This window comes from Neoarius graeffei, chromosome 5, assembly GCF_027579695.1.
Source record: "Neoarius graeffei isolate fNeoGra1 chromosome 5, fNeoGra1.pri, whole genome shotgun sequence".
In the NCBI taxonomy this organism is placed as follows: Eukaryota; Metazoa; Chordata; class Actinopteri; order Siluriformes; family Ariidae; genus Neoarius; species Neoarius graeffei.
Genome location: NC_083573.1, coordinates 63,184,845 through 63,200,828, shown reverse-complemented (window position 1 = coordinate 63,200,828; position 15,984 = coordinate 63,184,845). Strand labels below are relative to the sequence as shown.

Below are 15,984 nucleotides of genomic sequence, written 5' to 3'. Positions count from 1 at the left end.
ACCACATCATCACAATTACTCACTCGGCACTTTGTTTTGATTTTGCCTTCTTGTTAAGAGCAATTCCAAGCAGGTGCATCAGATTAAGGGTGTTTCTCACTAAGAGCGTTTCTAAGTATGTCTCTCACTTCTCTCAGCATCATGCCTCCTTTTGGGAAAAGCCAAACTCTTTGATCAGCACACTGATTTGACAAGGTAAAGACCAGTTTTCTAATAAACACCATATAACACAGGGCTCTGAAAGGCTTAAGAGGTGCCCATGATGATAACATGTAGTGTAAGATCCTTCGTCAGGACACTGGGTGTGTATTAGTATGTGTATGTGCACTAGTGTGTAGATTTGCATTGGAATGCATGCAGTATCAGACGGTCTTCCAGATTTGGTGAACATATGCATTTCGAAATGCAAACAGGAACTGGAGGTTGCCTGATTGATTACAGCTGATGAATTATGCACGACAGGCATCTCAAGGTTGATTTGTATGGAGTCGTACATTGCTAATGAGGTGCCCGTGCCAATGCCAGTGGAACCCTGTCCATTTTGACAGCAACCTCCCTCTACAGACTGGCATGCTCCCAGAATACCCCATGTTGTGAGAAAACAAACATATGTGAACAACTCACATGCTGCCTGTTAATAAGTTTATACTATCAGTAGCATATAATGTACAATCTAAAGCAAAATCTGAGTTTAAACAGTCTGCAAGCATGGCAAAACTAAGAAGGCTGAATCAGACACCAGTCCCAACTCACCTGCTCAAACAGAATGGAGGCATGTGGTGTGAAAAAGGCTGGTGGAATGAGAATGCTGGGCAAACTTACCATGCAGGAGATCAGGTGTGGCATGAGGTAAGTTGTGGGTGCGGAACAGCTGCCAATCAAAATCATCCTCCTCTCCCTGGCTGAACTCACACAGGCTGGGGTCAGAGTCCTCATCAAATGTACAGCCTGCTGAGAGAGAGAGAGAGAGAGAGAGAGAGAGAGAGAATCAGTCTCCATCCAGGATCCACAGTCACTAAATAAATTCATCAATAGTAGGAACACTCGCTTATGCTTGAGGCTTCTACCTCATGCAGTTAAAATTTTTATTCAGCTAAGACTGTTCCAAGGTCATTAGTATTCATTTGGTTTTCATTTCACTAACAATTTCTTGTGTACAGAATTACAACATGAAGGACATCCTTCTGGGGATCTGTCTGGTTGCTGGTTGGCAGCACAGAAGTCCAATTCAGCAGCAATATATGTCTTATTTTGGGTTGGATTTCATCAGACTATCCCTTTGACACTACACTGTGGCTGCAGCATGAGCAATGGTAGACTGAATTCAACATTCCGATTCAAGAACTTTAATGTCAAGAGCTTTGCATACCTTGTACAATGAAATTCTAAGTTTGAATTTTCCACTGCAGGAGAAAATAAACGACAAATAATGAATAAAATAACAATGTTTAAACAGGCGGCACAGTGGTGTAGTGGTTAGCACTGTCACCTCACAGTAAGAAGGTTCTGGGTTCAAGCCCAGTGGTCGACGAGGGCCTTTCTGTGTGGAGTTTGCATGTTCTCCTCGTGTCTGCATGGGTTTCCTCTGGGTGCTCCAGTTTCCCCCACAGTCCAAAGACACGCAGGTTAGGCTAACTGGTGGCTCTAAATTGACTATAGGTGTGAATGCGAGTGTGAATGGTTGTTTGTCTCTGTGTCAGCCCTGCGATGACCTGGTGACTTGTCCAGTGCGTACCCCGCCTCTCGCCCATAGTCAGCTGGGATAAGCTACAGCTTGCAGGATAAGCAGTTACAGATAATGGATGGATGGATGGATGGAATGTTTAAACAATGTGCAACATTGAAAAACTATGACATAAAAATAGGAAATATAAAAAACTATCCTTCAGAGGTGGGGCGGCACAGTGGTGTAGTGGTTAGCGCTGTCGCCTCACAGCAAGAAGGTCCAGGTTCAAGCCCCATGGCCGGCGAGGGCCTTTCTGTGTGGAGTTTGCATGTTCTCCCCGTGTCCGCGTGGGTTTCCTCCGGGTGCTCCGGTTTCCCCCACAGTCCAAAGACATGCAGGTTAGGTTAACTGGTGACTCTAAATTGACTGTGAGTGTGAGTGTGAATGGTTGTCTGAGTCTATGTGTCAGCCCTGTGATGACCTGGCGACTTGTCCAGGGTGTACCCCGCCTTTTGCCCGTAGTCAGCTGGGATAGGCTCCAGCTTGCCTGCGACCCTGTAGAACAGGATAAAGCGGCTAGAGATAATGAGATGAGATGAGATCCTTCAGAGGCATTGAGGTAATATTCAAATTAAGTGTGTCGTGGATATAGTCAGATATAATCTGACATACTGTGATTATATCAGATATAATATGGATTAACATGTCTCTTTAGAATACCCACACACAATTCGGGCAGAGTATTATAACTGTAATGCATTAAGAGCTGCTAAAGCACTGCAAATAGCTTGTTTCTGTTGGTAATCACATGCAGATCTGATCACAGGGTATGAAAGGAACTTTACACTCAGCTGCCTCCATAGCCCACTGCATCATGTGCATCATCTTGCACTTTAACCCACCCAAGTTAGCACACGCACAGAAGCTAAGCAGTTCCCAACCCACAAACTGTAGGATACTATTTATTAATATTTACATTATTGTGTTTATGAAAAAAAACTGTAGATACTGTAAGACTGTAAAAAGTATAGAACTGTCTGAATTGTTATAGAAAAGAACAATTCAGACCTTCATTTTCTTTTACTTAATCAGAAGATAAATCTTACTGCAATTTTTACCAAATAAGTAAGGAATAAAAGATGATGGGGTGTGTTGTAATAGGAAAATAATCAATAATCAATTAATTAAACTATTATATAACAATCAATAATCAATGACTGTCAATGACAAAGGCATTAGCAGATAATACTTTAAATACTGTAAGTTGCAAGGTGAGGCCTCCATGTATCAGACTTATTTGTCCAGGACATCTAACAGATGTTCAGCCACTCTAGGGAATTTGGAGGCCGAGTTAACACCTTGAACTTTGTGTCAGGTTATTCAAACCATTCCTGAACAATTTTTTGCAGTGTGGCAGGGCTCATTAACCTGCTGAAAGAGACTGCAATTTGAGAATACCAATGTCATAAAGGGGTGTACTTGGTCTGCAGCAATGTTTAGGAAGGTGATATATGTCAAAGTAACATCCACATGAATGCCAGGACCCAAGGTTTCCCAGCAGAACATTGCCCAGAGCATCACACTGCCTCCTCCAGTTTGCCTTCTTCCTATAGTGCATCCTTGTGCCATCTTTTCTCCATGGCTGTCCATGGCTGTCCATGATATAAAAGAAAACATGATTCATCAGACCAGGCCACCTTCTTCCATTGCTCCATGATCCAGTTCTGATGTTCACATGCTTATTGCAGGCTCTTTTGGTGGTGGACAGGGGTCAGCATGGGCACTCTGATCGGTCCGTGGCTATGCAGTCACATAAGCAGCAAACTGTGATGCACTGTGTGTTCTGACGCCCTTATATCATAGCCAGTATTAACTTTTCCAAGAATATGTGCTGCAGTAGCTCTTCTGTGGGATTGGACCAGACGGGCTAGCTTTCAATTCTCATGTGCATCAGTGAGCCTTGGGCACCCATGACCCTGTTGCCAGTTCACTGGTTGTACTTTCTTGAAACACTTCTGGAAGGTACTAACCACTGCATACCACGAACGCGCCACAAGACCTGCCATTTTGGAGATGCTCTGAGCCAGTCTTCTAGCCATTATAATTTGACACTTATCAAAGTCATTCAGATCCTTACGCTTACCCGCTTTTCCTGCTTCCAACACATCAACTTTGGGAACTAACTGTTGTTGTTACCTAATATATCTCACCCTTTGACAAGTGCCACTGTAATGAGATAATCAAAGTTATTCACTTCACCTATCAGTGGATTCAATGTTATGACTATGTGTCCTTACAGAATGCTTCATCTTATCAACAAGTATACATTTTTCTTTGTTAAATAACAACCCGGATTATGTGGCGTGTCCACTTTACAAGTCCCTGTGAATTAGCTGTTCATACAAAAATGATAGCATACAGCTATTACTCTCAGAAATAAAGGTACAAAACTGTACACTGGGATTGTATGATCAAGAATACATATTTTGTACCTTTAGCATGCACCACAAGATTCAAAAATAGTTTCTATGTCAAATCTATCAGCACACTGAACTCTGCTCTGAAGTCACACGCACACCACAATCAATAACGTGTCAATCTACCCACATCTTGTCCGATATTTATTCTTATGGTTATTTACTGTATCTATTATCAAGTGCATTATCCTTTATTGTGCAATATCTATTACCACAGTACCTATTACCAGTGCAATACCTATTACCAAGTGCTCAGTGTATCTTATGTGAATGTCTGTAGATTGTATGTCTTTCTTGTTTGTAAATTTTGTTCATTTCTTGTAAATTTGTAAACCCTTATGTCTGTATATCTGCTTGTTTGTAAATCGTGTATCTTTTATGTAAATTTCTTTTATGTATGTATATATTGAAGACCATTTTGTAAGGCAGGGCACTGAATTTCATTGCGTATCTTACACAATGAAAATAAAGCAATCATGAATCTTGAGGTGCATGTGGTGTACCTTTAATTAGTCTTTAGAGTAAGGTTTTAAAGTCTCATTCATCTCATTATCTCTAGCCGCTTTATCCTGTTCTACAGGGTCGCAGGCAAGCTGGAGCCTATCCCAGCTGACTACGGGCGAAAGGCGGGGTACACCCTGGACAAGTCACCAGGTCATCACAGGGCTGGCACATAGACACAGACAACCATTCACACTCACGGTCAATTTAGAGTCACCAGTTAACCTAACCTGCATGTCTTTGGACTGTGGGGGAAACCGGAAACCCACTTGGACACGGGGAGAACATGCAAACTCTACACAGAAAGGCCCTCGCCGGCTACGGGGCTCAAACCCAGACCTTCTTGGTGTGAGGCGACAGCGCTAACCACTACACCACCGTGCCGCCCCTAGGGTTTAAAGTGTAATTTCTTATTATGTACCTTAATTTTTCATAGCTATAATGATATATACTAAAGTTACAGAAGATCTGCCCTTGTTGGTACCATCCCAGTAAATATGAAAAGTACAGTTTGCAGCCAGAGGACCAGCTCCCCACTGTAACCCTAGCTATGTACAGTAATAGGCGAGAGGCCGAGGGCTACAGAAACGGAGATCGGCACCGCCTAATGTGCCATATGGTGCAGGAAGGACTTTAGACTTAGAGTACTGTTAGAGTTGTGCTTTTATAGAAAATCAATCAACAACTTCTGAGACCACTAGTGAAAATGGATCTATTTTGCTTTCTTTAATACTAACCCCATTTCCAGAAAAGTTGGAAGATTTTCCAAAATGCAGTAAAAACAAAAAAAAATCTGTCATTTGTTAATTCATGTGAACTTTTAACTGACAAAAGTACAAAGAATATATCTTCAGTAGTTTTAAAGACCAACTTAATTGTGTTTTGTATTTTGTAAATATGAACAAAGTTAGAATTTGATGCCTGTAACACAAAAAATTTGGGACAAAAGCATTATTACCATTGTATTACATCACCTTTCCTTTAATAACACTTTTTAATCATATGGGATCTGAGGATACTAATTGTTGCAGTTTTGCAATTTGAATCTTTGTCCATTCTTGCTTGATACAAGACTTCAGCTGTTCAACAGTCCACGGTCGCCGTTATTGGATTCTCCTCTTCATGATGCACCATACATTCTCAGTAGGAGACAGATCTGGACTGGCAGTAGGCCAGTCAAGCGCACACACTGTGTCAATGAAGCCATGCTGTTGTAACCCGTGCAGAATGAAGCCTGGTGTTGTCCTGCTGAAATAAACATGGACTTCCCAGGAAGAGACGTCGCCTTGATGGCAACATATGTCTCTCTATAATCCCAACATACGCCTCTGCATCAATGGTACCTTCACACACATGCAACTCACCCATACCATGGGCACTGATGCCCCCCATACCATCACAAATGCTGGCTTTTGCACCTTTCTCTAATAACAAACTGGATGCTCGTGTTCACCTTTGGCACTGAGAATTTGACATCCAGTTTTCCCGAAAACAAGCTGAAATGTGGACTCATTTGACCACAGGACACGTTTCCACTGTCTTTTGGTTCATCTGAAATGAGTTTAGGCCCAGAGAAATCGGCAGTGTTTCTGCATAGAATTAATGAATGGCTTCCTTCTTGCGTAATACAGTTTCAGGCTGCATTTCTGGATGCAGCAGTGGACTGTGTTAAGTGACAATGGTTTCCCGAAGTACTCCTAAGCCCATGTGGCTATATTTGTTACATTTGCATGACAGTTTCTCAGGCAGTGCCGCCTGAGAACTCAAAGGTCACGCACATTCAACAGTGGTTTCCAACCTTGCCCTTTATCCATGTTCTTTTTGAATTAACTAACAATAATCTCATGAATTTTGGCACAAAGGAGTGAGCCACAACCCATCCTTGCTTGCAAATATTATGCCTTTAGTTCATGCTCCCTTTATACCCAATCATGTTACCAATTAACCTACTTATTGTGGAATCTTCCAAAATGGTGTTACTTGAATATCCTATCAACTTTTCAGTCTTATTTAGCCTCTCTCCCAACTTTGTTTTGAGAGTGTTGCAGGCATCAAATTCTAACTTCATTTATATTTACAAAATAAAGCTAAGTTAGTCAGTAAAAGATTGAATTTTTTTTCTTTGTACTTTTGTCAGTTAAACAAAAATTTTGTACAAATTAACAAATCACAGATTTTTGTTTTTATTGCATTTTGGAAAATATTCCAACTTTTCTGCAAATGTAGTTTGTAATTTAATACAAAATATTTAACTACACATATTATCACCAGTAACTTGGGTAAAAAGTAAAAGTTTATAGAATAGTTACATGAATTTGAAATTTCCGTAGTATTTGGTATGACTTCCTTTTGCTTTAATGACAGTTCACACTTGAGCGGGCATAGAGTCAATTTTGTTTTAAATCTGATGATTCATGTTAGATGAAAACCATGGAAGTGTCATCTGAACACATTCTTCAGTAGAAAGGATAAATCTCAAGGAATATCTGACCTTTGCTTCAGAAATGTCACAATGCCCTAAATTTGCTTCAATTTAAACAGTGACCAACAAATCCTACAGAATTTTGAATACTGAATATTTCCTTTTCTTTGTCTTAATTTTTTAAAGTTTTAAAACTTTGTTGATTTCAAGTTATAAATAAAAAAACCAAAACTGCTCAGTCTTCTTGCCCCCACTATAGTCATACATTATGTCAGTAATCTGCAGCATGAGCTCGTTTCAAATTTGATCATTCCCACAGTCATAACATCAAGACTCTCACTGCGGACTATATGATTATTGCCACCTTTGGACAATCTGGAATTGTTTATATTAGATGGCGGTAATAGCAGGTTTAGTGAAGCTTATTAATAGACAAATAATACCCCTGAGAAACAACTTCACATAAGACTGAGTTTAACGCTGTGTATAATAGAAACTGAGAGTTTCTAAGTGTTGCACTGCTTCCTGATCAAGTTCTCCATCCATCACTGAAACAGACTGTGACTTCAGTTTCTTCTCGATAAATATGCCATGGATATTTTGGAGTCAAAAACAATATAACCCACTGTGATGTGTACTTCACACCATAAACCAAAAGGCAGTGCCTTTTTACGTATCTTTTAACCATTTCTCACCAATGTACACTTTCAAAAATAGCTCTTTTCACACTGCAGATAGAAGAGTTTCAGTATGACAGACATACACCTGTGTTTTCCTAGCAGTAAATCATCAAATCCACTAGTTAAACCATTAAATAATCATTCGTTCATTCCCATTTCATAACCCTATATCTTGGTCTGGAACTGGAGCCTGTTATGGGAACACAGGGCACAGTGGGGGCATACACCCTGGATAGAAAACCAGGCCATCACAGGGCATCGTGCAAACACACACACACACACACACACACACACACACCCTAAGGAAAATTAGAATCACAAAATCAAAAGAAAACCATGGAGAGGAAATAGGAAAACACAGACTGTAACTCAAGCTCAGGATCAAACCAGGGACCCTGAAGTTATGAGACGGCACCATTCTGCTTTACGCCACTGCACTGCAACATCGTTATTTAATATTTATACATTTGGGTTTCCATACCTGAAAAATACAAAACTGAATGGGTAAAAACATTGTATGTAATGATTCATCCTACTCGGTTCGATTCATGATATTGGGTGCACAATTTGATTTTCCAGCAATATTAACCATTTTTTCTTATTAACCATTTATGAACATTTGTGAAGGCTGTTATCAGCTTAAACATAAAACAACAACCTCCATTTTCTTCTCTTTTCTTGAGCTTCTGGCAGTCTGTAAAAGGCAGTTTGAATTTTGTGTTAAATCTATTTGAACAGTCATTCGCACAACAGCTCTTTCCCATTTTAGAGCTACTTTTTTGTGTGTTTTCATGGCATTAAAGCTGTGTTACTCCTGCCTACAGTGATGTCATGTGCATTTCCTCTATTGTATGCTGTTGTGCCCTCTGCTGTCTAAAGAATGCAATTACATCCAGGAAAAATGAAGAGATTACACAACCTGACAATAATCACAGTTCTTTATTTATTTCCTCAACTTGAATAGTCATAAATTTGCATCACAAATTATCGTCACACAATATATTGTTACATGCCAAGTGAAAATAAATTCATGTCATAGATTCTGACTGGGTCCAAGAATTTTTGCATTGTAATTGCAAGGAGTAAGCTCTGTCCTGTTGTGAAACAGCTTTACCAACACTGGACTTCATTTGTCATTCTGGATACAAACAAATGTATTTGTAAATCATCTGCAGAAGCATTTACACAAACTGTGTATTCATCCTCTGAGGGCTCCAGAGTTTGTATAAATATATGCATAAATTTCATTACAGAGTTCACTACTAACTAGCTTCAAATTATATAATCGGCAATGATAGGAATATCTCACAGTTTTGATCTTGTGGGGTCATTCGTCTGGTCCTCTAAAAAAGCCAAAACTCAACAGAGCCAAAAAGTTTCGTTTGGTGACAGAGGTTAAAGTTTAGGGATAAGATTTAGATAAGATTTAGGTGTAGGCATAGTATTAATTTCAGTACCAGTCAAAAGTTTGGACACCCCTTCTAATTCAATGGTTTTCCTTTATTTTTATTAATTAAAAGACACGTCATGTCTTAAGGTGATGATGGATGTCATTTCTCTTTACTTAGTTGAACGGTTCTTGACATAACATGGATTACTACAGTTGTGGAATAGGGCTATTTACCGTATTTTTATTATTTACTATTTACTGTTTAATCTCAAACACATTAAGAATCCAAGAAATTGCACGAGGAAACTTTTGACGAGGTACGTACACCTGTTAATTGAAAAGCATTCCAAGTGACGACCTCATGAAGCTGGTTAAGATAATGCCAATAGTGTGCAAAGCGTCATCAAGGTAAATGGTGGCTACTTTGAAGAATCTAAAATATGAAACATATATTGTTTTTTTTTAAATACTTTTTTTGTTCACCACATAATTCCACGGGCGGCACGATGGTGTAGTGGTTAGCACTGTCACCTCACAGCAAGAAGGTTCTGGGTTCAAGCCCAGTGGCCGACAGGGGGCCTTTCTGTGTGGAGTTTGCATGTTCTCCCCGTGTCTGCGTGGGTTTCCTCCGAGTACTCCGGTTTCCCCCACAGTCCAAAGACATGCAGGTTAGGCTAATTGGTGGCTCTAAATTGACCGTAGGTGTGAATGTTAGTGTGAATGGTTGTTTGTCTCTCTGTGTCAGCCCTACGATGACCTCCAGGGTGTACCCCGCCTCTCACCCATAGTCAGCTGGGATAAGCTCCAGCTTGCCCACGACCCTGCACAGGATAAGCGGTAACAGATAATGGATCTATGGACATAATTCCACATATGTTCCATATGTTATTTCATAGTTTTGAGGTCTTCATTATTGCTCTACAATGTAGATGAAAAGTCATGCAGAGCACAATACTTGTGAAAATCCAAAGAAATGGAAGTTATGACCGATTAGGTGTTTTTACAAGATTTGACCTTGGTGACCTTGACCTTTGACCTTGACCCACCAAAAACTAACAATGTCTTTGTGTGACCCTAGTGAGTTGTCCTGTGCATTTTGGTGAAGATCAGTCAAGAAATGATGATACTAGAGCACCAACAAACAAATGGACAGATCAACATACTTGCAATAATCTCAGATTTTCACAAGTAAAAATAGTCAAAATACAGAAAAACCTATGGATGAGTAGGGGTGTCCAAACCTTTGACTGCTACTGTATCTGCATTAAAATTACAACAATGGAAGTCCTCACAAGGATAGTAATACAAATGTGTATATGTATGAAAGTGATATCGAGAGAATATCCCTGTAAGTTCAATTTATGAGCCTCTCTATGGTGTTAGTAAATACGCATAAATATATTGCAGAGATGTCAAAGGTCAGGTGTTAACACTCCAGCACAGGAAATGTGTTTGAATGATGTAAAACACTGACAAAAAGAGTCGTATATTAATCTATTCTCAGAATACATAACTAAGGCACACTTTTCTATGCCCTAACAAGGTAATCTTTTTAATTAAAACACAATAATTTTACCACTAATCACTGTCCAGGCAACATAAACATGAATGTAGCCCATGCTTCATCTTCATTTTCTTCTCGAACAGACCCTGATATCAAGCTTGAACCTCTCCAAGAAATAATTACATTTTAATTTGGCTCAGCTACAATAGATAATCATCATGGTGCAGCATCAGATCTGAGACTCTGCCAAGGTTAAGAAGTCTTCTGACTAAAGAACATTGAGGCTTTTGTGCTTTGTTGTTCATTCAGTTCACTTGTTTTATTATTAATGCAAATTATAGTTCATTTTAAGATTCAATGAATACAAGAGTATGAAAAAAAATTTAATATCTAAAATTTCGAGAACTGAACCCTGAACCCACAAGCTAAGCTACACATCTAAGAGCATGTCCATGCCTCTGCCAGGGCTCGTCTGTTAAATAAATCTACAGCACAAAATACAGCCAGCAAAATAAATTCCGGGGTCCTGTAGATAGGCCAGGAACGCTAGCAGGGCAGGAATACTAAAAGAGGAGCAGCATGAGATAAGTACAAAGTTGTCTGAGAATCAAAAGTATGAATCATCTACCGAAGTAGCATGAAAGGTGGTGATTTGTTGAACAGCTCTGGGTTATCTCTACTGTGCCAGGAAATGTTTAAAGTGTGTCCTGGCCAAATATATGTATCCCCTATTTCATTTTTTATCTTGGGCTCTTATTTATTTCATTACAAAGACTGTTTTCCACCAAAACAGGACTCCTCAAATTAGTTTCTGCTCCCAGAAAAGATTTACTTTTGCTTTGGCATTTAATTGAGTGCTTGCACTGAACACTGTGCAGCATTGTTACTGAATCCCTGATAATCCCAGATTTACACTGAATTTATTCAGCTTTCTTCAGTTCAGTTGTATGTTATTCCATAAACTTTCTTCAAATAAGCACTTCACCATGAGTAAGGACACTTGAGAGATGCTTGTGCAGCACCTCTGAGTTATTATATGCTGATTTCCTATTCCTGTTCTCACCCTTACATGCATATACACCCTGAACATTAACACCTTGTTAATTAGCATTTTCACTACTACACTTAATATGCATACAAGGGTTACAAGTGCTGAGGCTTATAAAAAAAATACCTCAGAAGTGTGTGAAAGGTTTCTTATTATTAATCCCCCTATAATAGCTCTCTTGCTGACATCACCTGCTCCCGTCAAGCTGAGAGGCTCTTTTTTTAACCTAGCTCATGTAATTCATATTGGATGGAATAAATTACATTGTCTGAGAAACAAGGAGGAAATAAACTTAGAGAACATTATACTTGCACCAGAATAATGTGAGAGTTGAGCAGAATACCTCCATACTCCTCTTCCTTTTCTCCATTTCCTTTAGTTCCTTGTGCAATCACACATTACTTCACTCACTAAACATACAGCTGGAAGGAAGTGACACTGCTCAGGTTGTGGATAGCACCAGAACGTGTCTCATTAGAATTGCTGCACACAGGCTGAGCCAAGAGGTGCAAACAGACGAGCTCTGTTAACTCTGGGATGAGTGCATCTCACTGTTCTCTTCTCATACAGGTTTCTCTTTCAAAACATGCCAAGTGGATAACACTGCAATGCTAAACAAACCTATTACCAAAAAAAAAGTGCAGTGCAGTATTTGTGTATTCATCTTGCTAGTTGTGAGTGAAGGCAAGCAACATGTGAGGGAGAAATTGGAGGGGCCCAGGAGAGCTCATGCCTGTATGAAAAGGATGTTTGGATTTTGGGGGAGAGCAGTAGTCAGCATGCAGGCAGGCTGCTGGAATACTAAGTGAGAGGATGTGAGGCTGAAAAGACAATGGCTCAAGTCCAGAGAGAGGCAAGCTCTCCAACACACCTGCTGCTGGAGCTCAAGTTCACACTGTTGTGCAGGGCCCATGAACCTTTCTCTGGCGTTGTGCTTCTAAGCCTATGGAGACTGCATCAGAAACAACCAACATAAGGTATGCTTCTATCCAAAGTAATAATGCTCTATAAAGAAATCAGACAATGCCAGAAAATGGAATGCATGTATGGGTAAAACTGGTTCAGGGTTGCCAGGCTTAATGACCAAATTTTTGTTTATTCTTCAAAGTAGCCACCGTTTACCTTGACACTTTGCACACTATTGGCATTATCTTAACCAGCTTCATGAGGTAGTCACCTGAATGCTTTTCAGTTAACAGGTGTTCATTAGTGGAATTTCTTGCCTTCTTAGTGCGTTTGAGATAATCAGTTGTGTTGTGTCGAGGGAGTGTTGGTATACAGTAAATTTGACAACTGTAGTAATCCATATTATGTCAAGAACGGCTCAACTAAGTAAAGAAAAATAACAGTTCATCATTACTTTAACACATGAAGGGCAGTCAGTCCAGAAAATTGCAAGAACTTTGAATGTACCTTCAAGTGCAGTTGTAAAAACCATCAAACGTGCTGATGAAACTGGCTCTCGTGAGAACTGTACCAGGAAAGGAAGACCAAGACTTATCTGCTGCAGACGATAAGTTCATTAGAGTTACCAGCCTCAGAATTCACCAATTAACAGCACCTCAGATTAAAACTTATATGAATGCTTCACAGAGTTCAAGTAGCAGACACATCTCAACATCAACTGTTCAGAGGAGACTGCGTGAATCAGGCCTTAATGCTGGAATTGCTGCAAAGAAACCACTACTGAGGGAGGCCAATAAGAAGAAGAGAATTACGTGGACCAAGAAACACAAGTAATGGACATTTAGACCAATGGAAATCTGTACTTTAGTTTGATGAATCCAAATTTGAGATTTTTGGTTCCAAACAGGGCGCCACGGTGGTGTAGTGGTTAGCGCTGTCGCCTCACAGCAAGAAGCTCCTGGGTTCGAGCCCCGGGGCCGGCGAGGGCCTTTCTGTGTGGAGTTTGCATGTTCTCCCCGTGTCCGCGTGGGTTTCCTCCGGGTGCTCCGGTTTCCCCCACAGTCCAAAGACATGCAGGTTAGGTTAACTGGTGGCTCTAAATTGACCGTAGGTGTGAATGTGAGTGTGAATGGTTGTCTGTGTCTATGTGTCAGCCCCGTGATGACCTGGCGACTTGTCCAGGGTGTACCCCGCCTTTCGCCCATAGTCAGCTGGGATAGGCTCCAGCTTGCCTGCAACCCTGTAGAAGGATAAAGCGGCTAGAGATAATGAGATGAGAGATGAGATGAGATGGTTCCAAACACCACGTCTTTGTGAGATGCAGAAAAGCATGGTATCTACATGTGTGGTTCCCACTCTGAAGCATGGAGGAGGAGGTGTGATGGTGTGAGGGTGCTTTGCTGGTGACGCTATTGGTGATTTACTGAAAATTGAAGTCACACTTCATCAGCATCACTACCACAGTATTCTACAGTGACATGCCATCCCATCTGGTTTGCGCTTAGTGGGACCATCATTTGTTTTTCGACAGGACAATGACCCAAAACAAACCTTCAGGCTATGTAAGGGCTATTTAACTAAGAAGGAGAGTAAAGGTTTGCTGCATCAGATGACCTGGTGTGATGACCCCCTGTGATGTCATCTTGAAGTGTGCTTCCCAGGTAGTGTCATCTGGGGGGTGGGGGGTGTACTGAGTTTGGTAAAAGCCAACTTCAGAGTCAGTCTCTCTCTGGTTAGTGCTCTGACTTGACTGCTTCTCTTTCTCCCCTCCTCTCCTTTGCAGGTGCACCGTTGTTTGTTTGGTTATGTTACTTTAGTTTATTTCTTATGTTTTGCAACCTACACCACTGACTTCTCTGATTATTCATTTCATGTTGTTTAAAATATAATTTGGCTTCTTGATTGTTTAATTGGGCGGCACGGTGGTGTAGTGGTTAGCGCTGTCGCCTCACAGCAAGAAGGTCCTGGGTTCGAGCCCCGGGGCCGGCGAGGGCCTTTCTGTGCGGAGTTTGCATGTTCTCCCCGTGTCCGCGTGGGTTTCCTCCGGGTGCTCCGGTTTCCCCCACAGTCCAAAGACATGCAGGTTAGGTTAACTGGTGACTCTAAATTGACCGTAGGTGTGAGTGTGAATGGTTGTCTGTGTCTATGTGTCAGCCCTGTGATGACCTGGCGACTTGTCCAGGGTGTACCCCGCCTTTCGCCCGTAGTCAGCTGGGATAGGCTCCAGCTTGCCTGCGACCCTGTAGAAGGATAAAGCGGCTAGAGATGATGAGATGATGAGATGAGATTGTTTAATTTGGATTAACAAAATACTTTTTGTTAAATGTTTATGATGGTGCATCTCCCTTTGTTGTGGCCATTGAACCAGGTCATAATAAAAGGGGGCTTGTCTATTACAGTTAATTTGGTAAAAGTTTATTTTGTGCTTCATGTAGCGCACCTGTTGTGATCGTGTAGCTCCAGTAGCTAATTAGTAAAATTGGTTCAGTGTTGTGCTGTGTTTGGGCTGCAGGGCTTGAGGAGAGGCATCAGCCTGGTGTTGCCTTGTCAGAACGTTGCTGCTCAGCAGGTAAGTGTTGCCGTTTGCTTTTGTACAGATATTTCCCTGTTAGGTCTAGGGGCGTTTCCCTTTTGGGTTGCATCCATTTGTTTTCTTAGTGTTGTACTGTCGTGGTTTGTGTCCGCGTCTTTGGTTAGCTGTCTTGGGGACACATCTGTGTGACTTGGTGGGGTTGCCTGTTTGCAAGGCCGCTTTACCGGTCCACTGTTTTTTGTGTATGAATACCCACCACAATCCATATGAAGACTGGGGATGAGGATATAGTTAGTTTTGTGATGGTAGTTAGGGGGAAATTCTCTGGTAGTTATTGAAAAGTTGTCCTACTATGTGTCTGGCAAAATTTAATCTGGTAAAATATGGCTTCCTTGTCTAGTTTTTGTGATGTGCCTACAGAGCCATTTGTGAATGGCTGTGGGAAGGTGCAGTTGTTGGGAATTGCAAACCATTATACTGTGGAGGTTTTGGGTGAGATGCATAGAGAGGAAACTGAAGTAGTTGTTTTGGTGCATCTGTTTCCGGGAGGCGTGTTGCAGAGGAGTGGGTCTGGTGCGTTTACGGCTGAGTCTGTGCCCTGGTGCCCACTCCACCAATTGTGCAGGCCACATTTAGTTTTGAGCAGCAGAAGGAGTTATTGGCTACGTAGTATGAGCAGGAGAGTGTGAAGCTTAAACTGGAGTTTGTAGAGTAGGGGAAAAGGATGGAATAGAGAGACTGAAATTGGAGAAAATTTGGCAAGACACTGAAATCGAAGCTGCAGTTAAAGCAGACTAAACTGCAGTTAATTAGAGGGTAAACTCTCTTCAGATGGGTCTGATTCAGAGGATTTTGAT

General features: G+C 41.0%; 1 protein-coding gene across 2 annotated transcripts in view; it reads right to left on the bottom strand.

The window, feature by feature from the left end:
- Positions 1-15,984, bottom strand: part of ptprub (protein tyrosine phosphatase receptor type Ub) — a 487,258-nt gene that overhangs the window by 344,892 nt on the left and 126,382 nt on the right. Inside the window, exon 2 of one of the 2 annotated variants that reach the window (XM_060922216.1) lies at positions 823-951. In XM_060922216.1, the coding sequence (XP_060778199.1) occupies positions 823-951 (129 nt within the window). The remainder of the gene's footprint in view (positions 1-822; positions 952-15,984) is intronic. The other variant, XM_060922217.1, reaches the window with a different exon arrangement.